This window comes from Sinocyclocheilus rhinocerous, unplaced genomic scaffold, assembly GCF_001515625.1.
Source record: "Sinocyclocheilus rhinocerous isolate Xijiao unplaced genomic scaffold, SAMN03320098_v1.1 scaffold273, whole genome shotgun sequence".
NCBI lineage: Eukaryota > Metazoa > Chordata > Actinopteri > Cypriniformes > Cyprinidae > Sinocyclocheilus > Sinocyclocheilus rhinocerous.
Genome location: NW_015656360.1, coordinates 2,796,333 through 2,817,542, shown reverse-complemented (window position 1 = coordinate 2,817,542; position 21,210 = coordinate 2,796,333). Strand labels below are relative to the sequence as shown.

At 35.3% G+C, this 21,210-nt stretch overlaps 2 protein-coding genes across 6 annotated transcripts in view; both read left to right on the top strand.

Moving 5' to 3' along the window:
* LOC107720062 (E3 ubiquitin-protein ligase SMURF1-like) overlaps positions 1–4,160 on the top strand; it is a 48,783-nt gene extending 44,623 nt beyond the window's left edge. For 2 of the 3 annotated variants that reach the window (XM_016527665.1, XM_016527662.1), the window contains 3 exons: positions 634–835; positions 1,336–1,420; positions 2,286–4,160. In XM_016527665.1, coding sequence (XP_016383151.1) covers positions 634–835; positions 1,336–1,420; positions 2,286–2,385 — 387 coding nt within the window. In that variant the 3' untranslated portion in view covers positions 2,386–4,160. The remainder of the gene's footprint in view (positions 1–633; positions 836–1,335; positions 1,421–2,285) is intronic. The other variant, XM_016527663.1, reaches the window with a different exon arrangement.
* Positions 4,161–16,562: 12,402 nt separating this feature from the next.
* The window catches only part of rnf216 (ring finger protein 216), a 48,712-nt gene continuing 44,064 nt past the window's right edge, over positions 16,563–21,210 (top strand). For 2 of the 3 annotated variants that reach the window (XM_016527661.1, XM_016527660.1), the window contains exons 1-3: positions 16,563–16,639; positions 17,466–17,606; positions 17,708–17,847. In XM_016527661.1, the coding sequence (XP_016383147.1) occupies positions 17,540–17,606; positions 17,708–17,847 (207 nt within the window). In that variant the 5' untranslated portion in view covers positions 16,563–16,639; positions 17,466–17,539. Of the gene's footprint in view, positions 16,640–17,465; positions 17,607–17,707; positions 17,848–18,278; positions 18,339–21,210 lie in introns of all 3 variants that reach the window. The other variant, XM_016527659.1, reaches the window with a different exon arrangement.

Here is a 21,210-nt window from a genome sequence, read left to right as displayed (position 1 = left end):
AGGCTGGGACTGTAAATAGTGTTCTGTGCTCGTCTGTGCAGCCAGACACAGAACAGTTAGCATGTTTTGCTCAAACTTTCACCATTGGCATTAGAGCTGGTACACCGTTGTCGCTTGCAAAATCAAAATGATAGTGCCGTGGGTGTAAACTTACAGATTAAGGGGCGTTAATATTATAATGAGATCCCTTTGCCACGTCACCAAGTGAGCAAAATCAAACGCGCTCGTTTTCTCAGACGCTTGCAGAAAAAGGCTTACCAAAACAAAGTTACTGGGTTTATCTTGTTTACGTTTCCTTGGTTGGTAGATGCCCCAGGGACCTGATTATAGCACTTAAAACCTGGAAAAGTCAGATTTTCATGATATGTCACCTTTAATATTTTTGTAGAAATCATAATAATTTAAGGATTGTTTTTGATGAATGGAAATAACAGCATTCATTTGGAATAGAAATCTTTCGTGACATCATAAATGTCTTTACTGTCATTATTGACATCTTACTGACCCCAAACTGGAAGAGCAGTGTATCTCCATCAAACGCCATTCCCTGCCCCCTCATCATCATTTTCTATTCTCCTTACTATCAGTAAATGTGGTGAAATGGTGAAATGCTTGTTTCTCTCTGCATTGTAGCTGATCATCGGTGGTTTGGGCAAGATCGATCTGAACGACTGGAAGGCCAACACGCGGCTGAAGCACTGTGTGGCTGACAGTAACATAGTGAAGTGGTTCTGGCAGGCGGTTGAATCGTTTGACGAGGAGAGGAGAGGCAGACTGCTACAGTTCGTCACAGGCTCCACACGCGTCCCTCTACAAGGCTTCAAAGCACTGCAAGGTGGCTAATGGATAAGCCATGTGCACTTTCAACACACCTGATTGTGCTTGTCAATGTTAAGCTTCCTAGTCTGACACTTTTTAGTTTGTATTGGCCTTAAGCCCTAGTTAGAAATTCCCTGACTTAAGGCAACATGAAACCAGAATTTATTAATTGTCCCTGAACTTATTATGCACAATTCATCAGTGCATGTAATTCTGAAGCAAAAACAAATTACATGCGCATTATAAAATGATCTTTTCATAATTTGAATGATTTTTCTTCATCCATTTTAACTGATAAAGCTGTAGCCTAACATGTTTCAAATATTCCCTGTACGAACAAAACTATCAAGTTCAACCCTACATTACATCCTGCTGAATATTCAGATTTACTATTAACAATATGAAAGCTAAATGAGTTGTGAATTTCATTGTCTTTTTAAAATAGGGTGTTCATGCTCACTTCTGTTGAGTGTGATGATTTGGAGAACAGTGATAACTAGAATGTATCTTTGTAAGGTTCTACAGGTTCTGCAGGACCAAGACTCTTCACTATTCATTTAATTGATGCCAACACAGACAACCTGCCCAAAGCCCACACATGGTAAGATTTAGTCTTAACCTAAGATAATAAAAGCCTATGGTTTTCAAGTAATGAAAATACACACTATTGTCTTTTAAAGGGATCGTGTTATGAGGAATCAAACTTTCCTTGATCTTTTGAAACAAAAGACTGTTTTCAACATTGAAAATAAGAAGAAATGTTTCTTAATCATTATACTAGAATGTTTCTGAAGGATCTTGTGACACGGAAGACTGGAGTAATGATGCTGAAAATTCAGCTTTGCCATCGTAGAATCACATTTTTAAATATGAAAAACTATATATATATATATATATATATATAAATAAAATAATATTTAGTAATAATATTTCACAATAATACTGTTTTACAGTATTTGTGATCAAATAAATGCAGCCTTGGTGAGCATCAGAGACTTCTTTCAAAATTATAAAAAAAAAACAGACCCCTAACTGTGCGCCCTAATGTATGTACGTACTTCCATACTGTAACCTTCAGCACTCAAAACTTTCCTTTCTAGCCTAGAACAAGCATTTATTGAAACTAAGCTGCAAAACCAACATTATGAACTTCACACAGATGAATATATGCAAAGACACTGTTATTGAAGGATCAAGAAAGTACAAATTATATTGCAGTCACCTTACAGAAAACTCAATTGCTATCTTTTCACATGAAAAAGAGTGTTTCTTAAAGGCACGGTTGTAAAAAAAAAAAATTTTTATTCTAATTTTCTTCTTTATTTCTATGGTCCAAAGAGACGATGGATTGTCATATGACACTATTTGGTGCTTTACTGAAATTAAAGTCATGTTATAAATATTAAACCATACAAATGTTTGATGGAATGAATTCTGAAATACTGACGTCTTTCTTATTCCTTCAGCTTCAACCGGATCGACATCCCGCCTTACGAGTCATACGAGAAGCTCTACGAGAAGCTTCTGACCGCCGTGGAGGAGACGTGCGGCTTTGCAGTGGAGTGAGCAAGTGCCCTGTCCAGCCAGCCAGCAATGGCACAAACCCACCAAACAGCCCCAGCCATCCCTTTCACCCCCCTCCCCTTCTCTAGGACAGATGGACTGGTGTCTCCTGACAGACTTTAGCATCACCCGCCAGCCTGAAACTGCAACGGAGGGGAGCGACCACCCAAGGGCAAAACTCTCAAAGACTAATGATTCCTCACAACGGGATGCGGGAATTGTTTTCCCATTACCACAATAAGTTGCAGAGAAATCTGATCAACGTTTATTTTGTCTCTCAGAAATCCAGTTTGTATTGTCTTTGTCACTGAAGCGGTGGGTTGATAGCGTCTGACTGTAACGCGAGTATGTTTGTGCTGCAGTATGTAGAGACTCGCTGAGCCTGTGGTCTACATGAAGTAGAGCTCACGTTTTAGTCTAGGTGGACTATTTTAACATGCACAGAGCCTGTGACCATTAAACCAGTTTACCTACAGCAAATGCATCTTGGGACATGGTTGGTCTGCGTTGTAATGTTCGGTATCGTCTCCACTTATTGACTTTATTTCCTTGCGTCCTGTTCAGTGCTATAGGATGGCATTTCAGTGGTATCCATTTCCTGTACTCATCAGCGTTCTCATTGTAGAAATTAACGCGATTGCTTGAAATCTAAAATTTTTTTTTTGTCTAAGATCAAGAACATGCTTAACGGCGAGTCATCATCCTCTTGTGGAAACTGTGAATGTCACAGCGCCCATGTGTTAATGTTCTTCAGCTGAAGCACAACGATCATGTGCAGTCTAGAGAAGGACCCAAAGCCCTTGCAAAGTCAGCAGTTTCCAGAGCGAGCCAGTATTTTCATTACATAAAATCTTTTTTTTAAACATTGTTTTTATCCAGTGAGCATTCCTCTGTTGTCAACAAAAGGCCTATTTTTTAAAGGTAATGTTTAATGAATGGTGTTTTAATCTGCAGATTTTGAAGCAAGTCAACTTCTGTCACCTTCTGGAAAAACATTCTGATCCATTGTGTCCGTTAACACACCTCAACTGGATTCCTAAGTGTAGCTTTGCAAAGAAAACGGATGTTGAATGTTTTGAAGAAGCTCTTTTTGTCCTTAATTTTGATGGACCCCATTAATCTCTTTAATGAATCCAGCCATTATCATATGGTAACCATTTTAACGTAACGTACCATGAAATTCAGCTCTAGACTGTTATTTGTGTGTCTTTTTCTTTTAAACCACTGCTTCGAGTAACATTCAGCACTTTCGCTGGTACGTGTACAATCACCCGTCATGGAGCGTTTATTCCCCTGTAGGCGAATGTTGATGCCCTTCGGCTCCTTTTAGCTGTGGCGGTACATCTGCAGACTCTGATGGAGTGGGGTTTGGTCCAGGTTTCGGTGTGGTGAAAGAGCAGGGGAGTGTCTTGGATTTCATTATGTAGTGCTTGACGTGCATGGCACCAGATTATTCTTTGTAAATTTAAAGGATGAGCCAACCTCATAGTGTTTATTCAACCACTTTTGTCTTTTTTTCCTCTTTTTTTTTTTTTTTTGAAACCAATTATTTATTACCATGTAATGTCCTTTTAAGTATTGCTGCTATTACCATTATTCCATAGTTTTCAGAGAAGGCCGAGTTCTTGTGAAAGCTGTACACTAATCTCTTTTATTTTATGAATGAATCAAAGTATTTAAACCTGCTGCTGATTCTTCAGGACGTTAAGAGGACGGGTTCACCTGACCTTTGACCTGGATGGAGTTAGCAAGTGATGTAGGCTGGGCCCCGGTGGTCATGTTCATATTTTTATTCAACCCCTTTTTTTTTTTTTTCCTCTTTTTTTTTTTTTTTTTTGAAACCAATTATTTATTACCATGTAATGTCCTTTTAAGTATTGCTGCTATTACCATTATTCCATAGTTTTCAGAGAAGGCCGAGTTCTTGTGAAAGCTGTACACTAATCTCTTTTATTTTATGAATGAATCAAAGTATTTAAACCTGCTGCTGATTCTTCAGGACGTTAAGAGGACGGGTTCACCTGACCTTTGACCTGGATGGAGTTAGCAAGTGATGTAGGCTGGGCCCCGGTGGTCATGTTCATATTTGTGATATATGCAATAAAATCCATCACCTTTATATTCTTGGTTCTGTCTTAAAATGTCTCTTTCCTCACTTAATGTGTATTGGATCGGTCAGAATTTGTGTCTTTGACAAGTGTGCAAAAATAAATTTTCAGTTTTTCCAAAAGACCGTGAATGCCTAGAGTGGTGAACCATTTTTAAACTGGCATAAAAGACAAAAGAGGTGACGTTTAATGTTGTGTAATTGTGGGAATGGCTAGTGAGCTTGAAGATGAGTATGGACTTTGCCTGAAGTTACAGTTGTTTTCATATTTCTCTAAGGAAAAACCTTTTTGTAATGTGATGTGACCAGTATCATCACATTGTACAATTATTAGGTCCTGAGTGTCATTGTTTATTCGATGCAAGAGTAATGTAACTTACTATGTACTAAACATTTCTGAAACAAATTCAGTGTAAATAAGATTATATTAAAGAAACTAAATTGCAGTCCATTTCTTCTTGCTCTTTTCTTTGTCTTTGTTTGCACATATATTGTGAATTTTATTTAGTAATGAATGTTAAAGGAATAGTTCACCCAAAAATGAAAATGTACTCGCCCTCAGGCTATCCAAGATGTAGATGAGTTTGTTTCTTCATCAGAACAGATTTGGAGAAATTTAGCATTACATCACTTTCTCACCAATGGATCCTCTGCAGTGAATGGGTGCCGTCAGAATGAGAGTCCAAATAGCTGATAAAAACATCACAATAATCCAGTCCGTCAGTTAATGTCTTGAAGTGAAAAGCTATGCGTTTGTAAAGAAATGGATCCGTCAAGACGTTTAACCGCCCTGTTGTCCTCTCACATCAAAACTTTTTCACTGGAGAAAGCAATATTATGATAGAAGACTCGTATTTTAGATGGAAGCAATGGTTTGAGTTTCTTACAAACACAGCTTTTTGCTTCCAGACATTAATTGGCTGACTCGAGTCGTTTGGATTAATTGTGGATTATTGTGATGTTTTTATCAGCTGTTTGAACTGACGGCACCCATTCACTGCAGAGAATATCTGTTTTACGTCTTGGAAGGCCAGGGGGTGAGTAAATTTTTAACAAATATTCATTTTCGGGGTAACTACTACTATACTCCAGACTGACCCTCATAATTATGCACAGTTTTGTTTTATTTGCCTACAAAAATAATGAAGGAACAGGTGACTCCGAACATAATGTCCTTTAGCAACTGTGAGCACAAGCACTTGTGTCCAAGGCGTCTGCAGGACTGGTTTAGAATTACATTCAGATTGTTGACTTTAAACAGAATCAAAGCAACTGGCCCCATGTGGGCATTTTCAATTTATGGCCTTTTATATAGATTTACTGTGAACAGCAGTGTCAAAATAATAAATGTGTAGATATTACATAAAAAAAATGGAGCAATATAAAAATATAAAATTTTCACATATTTTACATTATTACAACACCTCTCTCCCCAGTCTGGCATGAATGGCTCGAATAGTTACTGTATCAAATGAAGGCCCGCCTTCTGAAATACGAAATGTGCTGTGATTGGTTAGCTGGGCCAGACAATAACAAAAAAAAACACTCTCACCTTCAGAAGAGAGACGCAGACACTGCAGGACACTGGCTGGCAAATGTTACGCCCCTTACCATAGCCGCCTGCTGCGAGCTTCAGTGTAAATATTGCGTCAACATCAAATCAATTTGAGTTCGTCTGCCTTGGGAAAGCTAGCGTGTCTCCTACATAGTGATTAAACTCGTTGCCTTCTGTAGTGCAGCTCAACCCGGTCTCATCCCATTCGTCGATCTTTGTGATATCACAAATCCCAGAAAATATGTGTTGTAGTCCAAACAAGTCGTTCGTTGTAGTTTTTGAAAAGTATCTCCTTTTGAAGTGGACTTTGAGCTTTGTAACTTTGCAGATCTTTTTTATGCTCAAACAGCAACATTACAGACTAACTACAGTTGAAAAAAGTGAAAAAGCATAATAGGACCCCTTTAAGAAAATGAGTTGCTCCTCTATCTGTAAGGAAATCAATGAAGATCTGCTGGAGCTGTCAGGATGATGAAGACCAGATCTTTGGTTTGGCGAAGGAACCGTGAAGTCTGACCTCAGGGGTTCAGACAACATAAGAAGATGAGAGATCATCAATACAGTCTAACCTTTTCACTTTTTAGGAGCTCAAATGAGTTTTGATAGGTAAGAGAAGATCAAATACAGTGCAGTGCGTCATACTTCACCTTGACATCACCACCACTGATAAACTGATAAACTGACCACTGATAAAATGTAATGTAGAAACTTGAATTTTCTGTGAAGCTGGTTTGCAACGATTTGTATGGTGAAAAGCCCTATACAAATAAACGTCAATTGAATACTTTCCTGTAAATAATTCCTTGTGGGTTACAAAAGAGCCTTCTGAATGCTATTAACAGACATCTTGAGGGATTTTGGGAGGAATTTTTTAAATTTCTACTATTATTTACTCACCATCATGTCATTCCAACCCAGTATGACTTACTTTCTTCTTTACAACACAAAAGAACATAATTAACCAAGCAGCTCTTCTCCATACAATGAACTTGAATGGTGACCTGAGATGTCAAGCATGAGCTCTCTCACACAAAGCTTTTGTATGGTTTTAAAAGACCTGGATACAAGTGAAAACTATTTTTATGTTATTTTTTTATATTATTATTTTTAATGTATTTATTTATTATTATTATTATTGTTGTTGTTGTCATTATTATTATTTATTTTATTTTTTATTTATTAATTTTTTTGCATGTATGTGTGTCTTTTTTGGAGCTTGAGAGCCACTAAGCCACTCATTTTTTGTGGTTTTGATTTTTGTTTTGGTCCTTAAATATTTAATTAATAATTTACACAACCATTAATACATCTTAAACCACAAAAAAATGGCTGACTGGCTTGCTACATGCCCCTTTTTGTAACTGACTTTAAAAAAGTTACACTCTTGAAGGAAAAAAATGGATGACAACATTTGTAAGATAGTGTAAGCAGTTTATTTCCACCGGCCCCAGGTTGGAAGTAATATTTTACAATATTTTACACTCTAAAAAATGCTGAATTAAAACAACTATTTCTGGGTTACTTGGCAACCCAGCGCTGAGTAAATATTGGACAGAACCATTTTTTGTGGTTTTGATTTTTGTTTTGGTCCTTAAATATTTAATTAATAATTTACACAACCATTAATACATCTTAAACCACAAAAAAATGGCTGACTGGCTTGCTACATGCCCCTTTTTGTAACTGACTTTAAAAAAGTTACACTCTTGAAGGAAAAAAATGGATGACAACATTTGTAAGACTAGTGTAAGCAGTTTATTTCCACCGGCCCCAGGTTGGAAGTAATATTTTACAATATTTTACACTCTAAAAAATGCTGAATTAAAAACAACTATTTCTGGGTTACTTGGCAACCCAGCGCTGAGTAAATATTGGACAGAACACATGCTGGGTAATTTTGACCCAGCTTGTTGGGTTTTATACATTAACCCATTTGCTGTTTTTTTTTTTTTTTTGTCATAGGGCTGGGGCATTCAACCTGATATTGAAGGTTTTTCATTTTAAATAATAAAAATGCACTCTAAAATCTGTCCAATGGGAATCTGCGGGAAGAAAACTGGTATCAGTAAACTGTAAAAACAGTAAAAATTACAGTAAAAAATGACCCAGCAGCTGAGTTACAGAAAAACTACCCAGCATCTGGGTGAAAATATTATATAAAATGCTAAACCCAGCATTTGGGTTAAAAAAAAAAAATCCCATAATTTTTTAGTGTACAATCAACCATATAAAGAACTTGCTACATAAATGATTTTCCTTTGACTTCATGCTACCACTTTTTTTTTTATCTCATACATGCTCTTTAAATAAAATTGCTTATGCAAAGACCGAAATAATGAGTAACAAGTCAATCTTTATATTATATTATATTATATTATATTATATTATATTGTTAATCACTTTAAGTCTTTATTCAACTTTAAATCTGATGTATATCAGTAATGATAGCTACCTTTTCGCTGGTATTCACAGCACAAATGAATTCACAGTTCTCAGAATGTAAGGGAAGTGAATGCCACATTTGTATGTAACCTGGCAGGGATGCGTTCCTGCTCAGACACTGAGCTGTCACTGATGTACGTCTGGATATTTCTCTGTTTTGTGCAGTTGGAGTCAGTCGCTTTATCGGCTATCATATTTATAGTAAGATCTGTTATATACCACTGCTCTTTCAAACAGTTTCTCTCAGTGAAAACGTTGCAGTAAATTTGCCCCAGCATTTTGGCTGAGAGCATCACAGAGTGCATGGCATCCAGTCTCAGATTCCTTCCAGCACAAACAGATCAAAAGCTGTCACAGTAATAGACAATAGGCAGAAGAAATTCTCCTGGCTTTTGTTATCAAACCTGAACTCCCTCTCGTAGATTATGCAGAACTTTCTACATAAATGATTTATGTATCTGATTTATATCCTTGCAAATGTTTTTATCTCATACTTTATATTATTTTGTTATCCAGGCTTTTGTTATCAAACCCGAACCATATTTTTTTAATTCTCTGCATTATTTGTAAATTAACAACTTTTATATGATTTTCAGATAGATTTATCATTTTGGTAAACAAAGTTTTTTTTAATATATCTAAAATGCCATGGAGGGAAATTATTTGTGAATATATATTAGCATTATATTAGAAATATTATTATATATTAGCATTTTTTAAAAATCTATATATTATATCTTATTATAGCTATTTGTTATATATATTTTTTAAATAATTTATCAGCAGTGAGTTTTGTATATTCTCTACCTTTAAGCTAATTATTATAGCACACATTTATCTTAAACTGGGGTAATAAGATTCGTCTTATATTATATCTCTAACTTTGTTAATAATGCTGGCATTCTGCACTGCATTGGTTGTTGTGCTCAATATTGTCTCATAGAAGTATAAAGTTCAGTAAGGAGACGTTTGGAGAGCAGTAGAAATGTCTCCTTCTGTTGCTGTCACCTTGCCAGAACCATGAAGGACACAGAAGGTGAATTAGGAGATACTGTATATCAACCACTGGAATACAGTCTACGACAAAAATGCAGCATTCGCAAATGAAGCAAGATTTATTCATCCAGATAAAAGCAGTGAGTTTGTTTAACATTGGTTGTCTTTATTGTTACTAATAATTCTACAACCTTTATTGCAGAAAAATTATTTTATTTGAATCCACCTATATGTTTTATATTTGATATAATACGCTTCCTGTACAACTGAAGCCTAATGAGCAGTCTCTTTGAAATAACTTCAGTGCAGAAAAAATGCTTTGACAAATGGACTCAAAGAGGACACATTTGTCTCCTAATGAAATGCATTTCTGCATTTGAAAAGATCCAGAGCTTTCATGATGTGTTGAAGCGTCTTTGAACCCCTTACAGCTGCATTTCATTTCAATGAGTGTGTTTTCCAGTAAATGAAATGTCTGTCTTTTTTTTCTTTCAGCATCCAAACAGCATCTACTGAAAAGGCATAAACATAACATATAATCAAAAACAAAAATTGAATCCTGAAAAAAGTCTTTTAATAATGTTTCAGTCTTGATGCATTTTGCAGAAAGATGAGATCTGAAGGGTATAAAGGGCATTAGGTCTTGGTCTTGCAGATCTAAATAATTTTCGGTGCTTATTATTGGCGTAATGGACAAATGAGCCGTCTGCTCCCTGATGATATAATTTTGTATCCATGCACATAAATTCAGATGGTCAGCACTCCAGAAGAGTTGATAATTGTGCAGAAATTACAGGTCTTCATCCAGTAATCACTCAACACTGATGGTGCCAGGCTATTTCTGTACACTTACTGACAGAAACTGGAGTGAGAATCAAGGCCAATTAGTTTTTCACCATCTGCTGACACTGGCTCAATTCACTCTGCTGTTCTTATAATTTAATTTAGACCAGCACAAATCATATTCACTGCCAGATATTTACTAACCTATTTATTGTAATGGAAATATAATTATCTGAGAGATCCATCAACATTTTTGTATTAACATTTCCCATATGCAAAGCCATTTTAAATGTTTTAAAAATCTGAAAATATTTATTACAAGTGATGTTCTTCCCCCCCAAGCTGTATGTCAAGCTATTGGACCAAGAATCCTTTCTATTATAAACTGCAGTCTGACAAGTGGTTGTGTTCCTTCAAGCCTTAAGTATGCGGTTGTCCAGCCCCTTCTTAAAAAGCCTGGTCTAGGTCTTGCAGATCTAAATAATTTTCGGCCAATATCTAAGCTACCATTTTTATCTAAAATTTGAGAAAAGATTATTTTTAGTCAGCTTACTTCGTTTTTAACAAAAAAATTAGGTTTTTGATCAATTTTAATCTGGTTTTAGATCAGGTTATAGCACAGAATCAGCTCTTCTTAGGGTAGCTAATGACCTTTTATTAAAAACTGACTCTGGTAGCAATGCTGCCTAAAGTTCTGCTGGATCTTAGCCCAGCATTTGATACAATTGACCATACCATCCTAATTGAACGTTTAAAGCAACATGTGGGCATCCAAGGAACTGGCATAAGTTGGTTTTATCTTCAAAATAGAACCTTTTCTGTTAAAATTGTAAACTTTTCATCATCAATAGCTTCTATTATCTGTGGGGTCCCTCAAGGTTCCATTCTGGGACCAATGTTATTTTTATTATACATTATTATTGATTATACTCTATATGCTTCCTCTTGGTTCTATTTTTAAGAAATATAGTATTTCATACCACTGTTATGCTGACAACACCCAGATGTATTTGCCGATAAAGTCTGGAGATGATATATGTGTTAAATCAATCTTTGAATTTCTAAAAGAACTAAAATGCTGGATGAATTAACTTTCTTCATTATTATATTTGGCCCTATAACTGTGCAAAAAATATAGTCTAGGTCCTTTGTCATCCAATCTGCATACTTACGTTAAGAATTTGGGTTTTATTTTTGACACAGAGTTAAAGTTTGACAGACAAATCAATTCAGTGGTGAAGAATAGTTTCTTTCAACTGTGAAATATCGCTAAACTCAAATCTCTCTCATCTTTCAGTGATCTGGAGAAAGTAATTCATGCTTTTATTTCTTCACGTCTTGACTATTGTAATGCTTTGTACCTGGGTGTAAGTCAGTCTTTGCTTTGACGTCTTCAGAGTGTACAAAATGCTGCAGCAAGGTTGCTGACAAACACAAGAAAGAGGGATCATATATCCCCTATTCTGGCCTCTGTACACTGGCTACCTGTTCATTTTAGGATAAAATATAAGGTGCTTTACTGATTTACTATGTATGTACGTTTTTAGAGCGTCACCTGGAAATACATTAGAAGTAATGTATATATTGGTAAGTTAATAGCCATGTATTGGATAATGGAAATTTTCAGGTAACTCTGTACTTTTAAAGCCCTACACGGACTGGCACCAAAATATGTTTCTGAGCTCATAAATTGTCATTGTTCACAGAGATCTCTGAGATCCCAAGACCAACTGCTCCCAACCGTCCACGTTTAAAAGGCAAAGGAGATTGTGCTTTCTCAGTTGCTGCCCCAAAGTTGTGGAATGATTTACCAATATCTGTCAGATTGTCTACCTCTGTAAACATGTTTAAAACTCATCTTAAGATATATTTGTTTGATGAGGCCCTTGCTACTTTGTGAGGACTATTGATTATATGCATTATTTTGAAATAATCTAGATGCATTCATATTAGTTTATTTTTATTTCATTTTATTTTTTTTATTTTCTTTCTTGATTTTTTAAATTATCTCTTTCTTTGCATTTTATTATGTTTTATCTAATTTCTTTGAAATTGTAAGCACTTTGGTACACTCTGTGTTTTGAAGGGGCTTTATAAATACATTTTGATTTGATTTAATTTGATTTGATTTGATTTACAACAAAATGTTATTTTGATAAACCTAGATCTCAGTATTGTCAAACTTGAGCTGTTTTTATACATTTGGAAAAACTTTGAAATATAAGCAGCAAAAACAAATAAAGGTAATCTGCACAGTGTTACTGAAATTAATAATGTACATTTGACCTCAGTATTTACAGCTTTACTTTTAAAATCCTTTAAAGGTTATGATGGACATCTGCACTCACATATTTCAGATCAATTTGACTGAATATGATTGAAAACATAAGTTTAACTGCTGCCTTAAGTAAAATCAAAGTGGTACCAAAAGTTTGAAAAACACTTTAATCCACTTTAAAATTAATTACTGAAAATTCTAAACAACAGAAATTATTGTATTGTAAGTTGTATAGTAGACGGAAACAAATATTTTATAATAGGCTAATGTAAACGTTTTCTAATGTAAAAGTATGCAAAGTAATAATGTTTTAAATTTTATAAAATTCATATTTTGAATTTAACTCACTTTTATATATGACGTGTAGTAATTTTAATAAAAAATTCAATTCAATTATTTTTTTGTAATTGTAATGATAAACTTTGTAATAACTTTATTTGTTTCTTTTATTCATAAGTGCAAGATTTCTTGCCAATTCCTTGCTGATACTTCAAAACAAACAGAAGTAACTGAAGCATTCGGTGAAACGCGCGCAGTGCGCATTCAAAAAGCTAAAATCCTTTATTGTTCTATATGTGATGCAGTACGTACTAGACCCGAGTGATTGTCATAAATCCCACCCACGACCGCGGGGCTACGACAATATTACATCAACTGGACCTGCCGTCTTGGAAGTTTTACGCGCAGACGATGAGAACGCGGCTCATTTTGCGCACATTTGTTTTTGTTTATTTACACCGATTTACAATGTATGTACGTTTTTAGAGCGTCACCTGGAAATACATTAGAAGTAATGCATATATTGGTAAGTTAATAGCCATATTTTGGATAATGGAAATTTCAGGTAACTCTGATTTTTGACGCACATTTTGCTGCTCTTAACAGTTGTTAAAATGAACTTCACCAAGAAATGAAGTGACGCTTTTTAAAATGGAATCAGATGATCCACTTGGTGTGAGGATTCAGGTGAATATCACGGCTGCATTTGCCAACATCTCACCAACAATAACAGGACCCGACGAGCACGCGCCCGCGTCTTCATACGATATACTAATAACATCCATACTCGGCACAATTTTGACCATCATGTGTTTGGTTGGAGTAATTGGAAACATTTACACTTTGATCATCATGAACACCTCTGTGCGCGTAACTGGGTCGATGTATGTGTACATTGTGAACTTGGCTCTGGCGGATCTGCTGTACCTCTCCACCATCCCTTTCGTGGTTTGGACGTATTTCTACTGTATATTTTACGTTTGAATCTAAAAAAAAAAAAACATTCCAAAACATACATTTTTATATTTTGGTTAGCCAGGAAAGCTTTCTTAACAGAAATATAATCATCCTTTGTCCTAGGTTTGCAAAATGTCCCCCTAAAAAGAATAATTAGGGAATGTTACATTTTAGATTTATTTCAAAATAAGTTATTTTATGGTTGTAAAAATAAAACGTAAAAATAGGGCATTGCTTCCTCTTATGTTTACCTTCTCCTTGTTAGTGAAAATAAATTTGGCGACATAGTCAAGAATTTCCATAGCAGTGAATGAGGCATTGTATTCATGGCTTGACTGCAGAGTTAAGTTTGCTTCAGTGCTGAACAGTGAGCAGCTAATACACAGTCACACCACCACCAAACATATGCACAGTGTCACTTCAGGCTGTTTTCCATAAACACGTCAGTGCATTGTTAAACATCCAATAGTCTCTTGGATACACACTGGACTTTACTAAGCTGTTCTTCTCAATCATTTTTAAATTATCTAAGTGGTCCAGTGGTATTGAAGCCAAACACTTACTCTGTCTAGATTTGTTCACATGCTCACGATGTACTGGCTGTTCTGCTTTATGCTGAATAATTGAAACCATCTATCTGGCTACTGTTATCCTGGTCAATGCTTTTAGGACTTATTCTTGACACTCCTTCAGTTGTGCAATGGAGTAATAAATGTCATGGCTACTGTTCAGGGAAGCTATGCTTTCTTGTAAACAATTTATATCTCATACCAAGCAATATATTTCCCACAGAAATACTTTCAGTTACATTTGGAGCAGAAGGAAAAAGTATAAATGACTGCAAAAGTCTCAAAGATTTGTATGTATTGTATAAAACATTTTCACGAAAAAGATAATAAACCTTTTATGAAAGTATAAAAATTTCTAGAATGCAAGAGAGACATCTGTAAATTTAATTTAAAAAATCCTACAATACTGATATTTCATGAAGAGATCTTTTTATATTTATAATTATTATATGTTAATAATTTAATAAATAATAATTACATGACAGATACAGGAAATTGCATAAACTGTTGGAGTTATATTCAAAAATATATACATTTTAACAAAACAAATAAATAAAAAAATTATAAACTTACGCTTAAAAGTATATATTTAATCATTTATTGGTGGTGGGTTAATTAATTAATTAATTTATTTGGATTTCATATCAGGTTTTGCAATCCCATATACTATCACTGCGGTGAGCCAGACCTAAAAATGTTCTCTGTTAACAGATGTTAACACGTTTGAATCATCAGATTCAGAAATCTCTTTTAAACAGCAAAACTTTGTTGGTGTTCTCATTTTGTACTTCACGTGAACATTCACAAACTCTTTTAATCATTATATGAATGGACAGAAAAACTCTAGTGCACTAGAGGAAATCTATTATTTCTTATTTTGATGAAAGTCTGATTTAGGAGATCCCATCTGTTAGCTAATACATCTGTTGGCAGTTGGCTACTACTTTGGTAGCATGGCAGTCATAATTGCAGGGGTACGATTTTAATGATTGACATATCAATAGATTCTCCTGCTATGATGCGGGTAATGTCTGAACTTGACTGACGACTGACTGGGTGAAACCAGCATTTATGAGAATTTTTATGAATAGCTGACATGTTTGTATAGTCATTTGCAGATGAAGCATTCATTCTGGAACACAAAATGTTTTTAATGAGGATGGCCATCTGATGCATGCATTTCAACTTACACTTTACTTTCAAATGTCTTCATCATTTTAGTCATCACCTTTTGCAGGAGAGCCTGTTGCATCCGAAGGGAGTCTGAGCATAATTGCCCACTGTTCATCTCTGCAGAGCCAGCATATTTTCCATTTTCATGAAATAAAGTTAAGGATGGTGACTTTGTTTGACTTGGATGTGACTTGGATCTATCTGTCTGTCTGTCTGTCTGTGTATCTAGAGAGAAAGATAATGGCAAGGATTTGTCTGCAAATCGCCATAAACATTATATGGAAGACAAGTTCGCTAATATTCATGTAGAATATAGCTAAATAAATAAATAAATACAGTACAGTACAGTTTTATTTTCACCAACTTGTGGATTTGGATACAGGTTCACATTACATGGGCTTTTACACATACAGCTATGTCGAATCTGGAAACCCAGAAAGGTGGTAGGCTACATGGGACCATAGAAACAGTGTCTGGAAAAGAATAATGTTGAAATGTTATATCCATATATCATGTAGTCCAAATGTTTCAACGCAATTAGTGTCAATGGATCTTATTATCCTGAAACTTTCATTAGGTCTAAACATGGAATTGTCTGTCAGTTTTCATAAAACAATGAATTAAGAATAATTCAACAGTCAGGCTACTTACCCTTATCAGTTATTTCAAATGATAGTAAGATCATTGTAATGAAATGATTAGACATTCACCTCAGATGTAATTTGTGAATTGCATTTTGAATGGTAATAATTTGATGTTAAGTTGTGATGACTTTCAATCAACACATTTTCTGTGTATTGTATCCAAGCACTTGGGAAAAGAGTGTGGAGTGTTGAAAAATATGCAAGTTGATAATCGTTGGTGAATCTAGAGTTTTGAAAATTTACGTCGAGATTTTCATCAAAGTGATTGTAAAACTGTATTAAAGGAAAACAGAGACACCTAGAGGGCATCCAGAAATAAATAACAGAAAAGAACTACAACTCCCATGACCCTCCGTGGTTCCGCCTACAGCAAGACGCATGTGCGTCTGATGTCACACGCTGGCTTGTTTTGGCCGTTTGTTTCGATATCCGGCGATCATACGCTTTCGATGTGCTGGATATTGTGACTGAGAGGTACGTGCAAATTTATTAAGCAGTCTTCGTGCGTTGTAGTCTTATTAGAGTTCGTTTGTCCTCGCCATTAGGTTGGGATGAAATACCCGGCTGATAATGAAAATCTGCCTTGTTTAACTGATGTCAGCTGGCGCGGGGGGTTAACGCCAAATAGCTAACGTTAGCTGAGCCTGGCTAGGAACTTTAGCGAGTACAGATTTGTTTGTTTCTTCTATCTTACTCTATATTTTACTTCTCTGGCAATGTCCACATGTGTAAAAACAGAAAGGAAAACGAATGATCATAACATCAACAGGGTTTCTAAGCATTACTATGCGAGATCAGCTAGTCTGTTATGCCAATCTACTGGAATTAACGGGCTGTGTTTCAAAACCTAGTGGGCAGACTACTTACACAGCATGTTTGGGTGTCATAGGTGCGTTTGATTTGAATCATCATAGATAAACAAAACAAAAAACGCACTTAAGTCTCTGCACACAGAGATACTTATTGACAGCACTCATTTTAAATATAAATGCACTCATTCATAAAGGTCATTAACTCTTCTGACTCTTTTACTTTACATTTTTTTGTTGTACATGAACTCAAGCTGAATAATGGTCATGAATATAATGTTGTTATGAATCTGTCTTACTTGCCTGCTTTAAAAATGTCAGTCTTGTTTGGAAACTGCATCATTTCGTGGGAAATGGGAAATGAAATCTTAGGAGCACATATACATCCAATCTAAGTGCATCATGAAGGAACTATGACTGTATTTATATCATAAGCATGATGAATTCACCATGTGGAGTATTAATGTGCGGCTATGCTTGTCTCATTTCAGGTTCCTGTGTGTGTGCATGGGTGTTTGTGTGAGAGAGAGACGGTGGACGACTCAGGGAGTCTGTGTGTCTTATCATGGCTGACGTGTCCAGTGATGATGATGTCATCCACCTGGCTAGTTTCAACACCCATCGCAGTCGAGGTATTGACACCAAGCCTTTATTTTGGCGTTACTTTCATCTTTATTGTAAGTAATAGTGGTATTCTGCATGTCATAACCCTTTTGTTGTGTTATTTTGTTAGCTAAAAGAGTTAGGACGAAGACGTCCTACATAACCATATCCTCATCGTCGGAGTCTGATGACGAACCTGTCAAATTCGTACCAAATGTCCCTGTCGTGGTCAAGGATGATGAAGAGGAGGAGGATGTGCGCATCTTAGAGGTAACTGGAGATGCGTTCCAATTCACAGTGTCCCTGTGTAGTATTCACTTCTCCCTACACACTTAGCAATGCATATCTGCGGAATTCATGAATTTGATAATATAGCCTAGTGGTAAGAGTCAACAGTGACCTGGTGATATGGTTTTTATAACAGTATATAGTTAACAGTATAATGATATTGCATGATAGTTGTTCAAAACTGTGAATACATGGAAAAACGTGTAAAGAATGCATCTGCATTTGACTTTGGTACTTTGCACAGATGTTATTCCTATTTGGTTTGAATTTTGTTTGAATTTGATTTGAATTTTGTCAGACATCACATCTTTAAAGAAGCAGCTGAAGATGCACTTAGACACACACACACACACTCACAACATTTTTTTTTCTGGTTCTTAACAAACTTTCCTTTTGGTATTTTTATTTTAAAGGCCCTCGATGATTCAGTCCCAGAGATATGGAGATCTCAATGCAGCTCCATGAGTAAACTGGTAAATTGTTCACGGTTTCAGTGGTCAAAAACCAAATCACTTTGCATACAGCTGATACTTTTTTCAAACATTTTGTCCAAAAATTTTAAATTTTACCCATTTTCAATGGTTAATAGCTGGTAGCAATCAATGTAGGTAACATTTTAAAATTTAAACAGCTGATAGTTATTGTGTTTAAAGAGGAATGTCTGAAGAACAAATTTGGTTATGGGGAAGTCGTGGCCTAATGGTTAGAGAGTCGGACTCGTAACCAACTGCTCCCCGGGCGCCGCAGCAAAAAATGGCTGCCCACTGCTCCGGGTGTGTGTTCACAGTGTGTGTGTGTTCACTGCTGTGTGTGTGCACTTTGGATGGGATAAATGCAGAGCACTAATTCCGAGTATGGGTCACCATACTTGGCCACATGTCACTTCACTTTCACTTTCACACTTTCACAAATAATACTGAAATGTATCTTGTTTCCCTCTTATCAAAACAATGGAATGGAACACACCTCTCTGAGTGCCCCCCAAAAAAATTTCCCTAAGTATACAAGTTCAAGTTTATAATTCAAGAAGTGTTAAAGATATCTTAAATTTCAATAGGAAAGTTTATTAAGAATGAGAATCTAGAAAGATATTAAAATATATTGAATAAGGTTCCATTAGTTAATGTTAATGTATTAACTAACATGAACAAACAATGAACAATACATTTATTACAGTATTTATTAATCTTTGTTAATGTTAGTTCATGTTAATTCACAGTACATTAACTAATGTTAATATAATGTTAATAAGCACAACTTTTGATTTTAATAATGCATTAGTAAATGTTGGAATTAACATTAACTAAGATTAGTAAATGCTGTAGAAGTATTGTTCATTCTTAGTTCGTGTTAACTGAAATAGTTAACTAATGTTAACTAATGAACCTTATTGTAAAGTGTTACCGAAAAAAGATTATTCATGGCACTCAGGTACGCTCAATGCAGCTGTGTTGATAGAAAATCACAAGATACATTTCTAGTTTCAACATTATTTGCTCTTCAGATATTCCTTTTTAGCCCCTTAACTGTCACTCACATTTTTGAACATAGACATGAAAGTGCATGATCCAAACTTAAATTTCTATAATTAATGAACGAAAACATTTTGTAACATGATATTGATGTACCATTTTCACGGTAATGCAATGTTTGATTTTAAAATGGGTTTCAAAGAATGAATTTTGAGAATTAAATTTTCAATTGATATGTAATTTCTGATGATTTCTAAAGTGTGATAGAAAAAACGGCAACAAAGAAGACTTTTTTTGACAAAGGTCAGAACTCCTCGCACAGCCCTACTTTCCAACGATATATAGTTTGTCATGATTAGATTAGGATTTAATTGTAATATAGTGAAGTAAACTTAGGCATCCCACAGAGGGGACGGGTGACAGTTAAAGGGTTAAAAGAAAAAAGAAAAAATCAGCTGTATGCAAAATGACCCACATTTGGTTTTTGACCACTGAAAATGTGTACAATTGTCCAGTTTACTCATGGAGCTGCATTGAGATCTTCATATCTCTGGGATTGAATCATCGAGGGCCTTTAAAATGAAGATACCAAAAGGAAAGTTGGTTAAGAACCAGAATCTAAAAGGATATTAAGATATCTTTAATACTTCTTGAGTTACAGGCAAGCAAACTTGAGGCAAAAAGCACAATAAATGTTTTTTGCCATTTTTGAACGGTCGCTGTTTGCATATAATGAAACAAAGATTGCTGAAGTCAACAGATTTGACTAATAGAGCTACCAATCTCTGTATAAAAATAAAATAATGATGCTGCCAGCTTTTTAAAGTCATTTTTATACCCCTGTAAATTGGCTCCAAATCTCAGGTGAAAATTGTCGTTTTGACCCCCCTCTACAAAATAGTGGATTACTCAATAAATATAAATATCTGTGACATTTAATATTTTGGCTTTCACTACTATTTATGCTTGTCTTTCTACAGAAAAAATATTAACAAAATCAAAAATTTGAGCCAGGGAAGTTTCATAATTTTGGTTGATTTGACACCGAATGACCCAGAAGTGTATGATAAATGTAAATAATAAAATAATTCGAAATAATTGCTTGTGCTTTGACCTGATACTTCAGCACATTTTACATTTGCTTTAAATGGTGGTTAGTCTCCTTGTTTTCTAAAAATACTGATGTTAAAAATAGTGGTGCAACGGATCACAAAACTCACGGTTCGGATCATATTACGGATTTTGAGTCACAGATTGGATCATTTTTCGGATGAGCAAAAAAAATAAATTTGTGAAAGCTTACTTTAAGTACTTCTATACCACAGCACAAAATACTAGCTTAACTAATAAAGTTAGTAATAAAACAAGAACAACTACACAAATTACAAGCATTGATGAATACTACATAACACAGTTACAAATAAAGTCAGTAACAGTAGTATTCAGGTACAGAAATGTAATAACTAAGTGTAAAATAACACAATAGTGCTCACTGCACAAGTTAAATACAGATTAACCTTCGTTAGATCTGTGGTGTTATTTGATTAGCAGAAGCAGGTATTTATTGGCTGCTGTCTCTTTAAGACCAAATGCACGGACCTAATACTGACGCACATCAGGGTTTTTTCTTAGCTGTTTACATTCACTTAAGACATAACTGACTGTTTTTACTAGAATACTTGCCAAAACGGGTATTGTATCATAACTTTGTGTGCATGTAAAAGAGGAATCAATTCGCTGTTCACGCTGTGTCTCTCTCTCTGTGTGTGTGCGCTTCTCGTGTGGCGGGTGGGTGCACAGAAATCAGCGCGCGAGTTTAAATTGCTTGAATGTGTAAATTGGCAAGACAAAACATGTGCAAATGATAAACTTT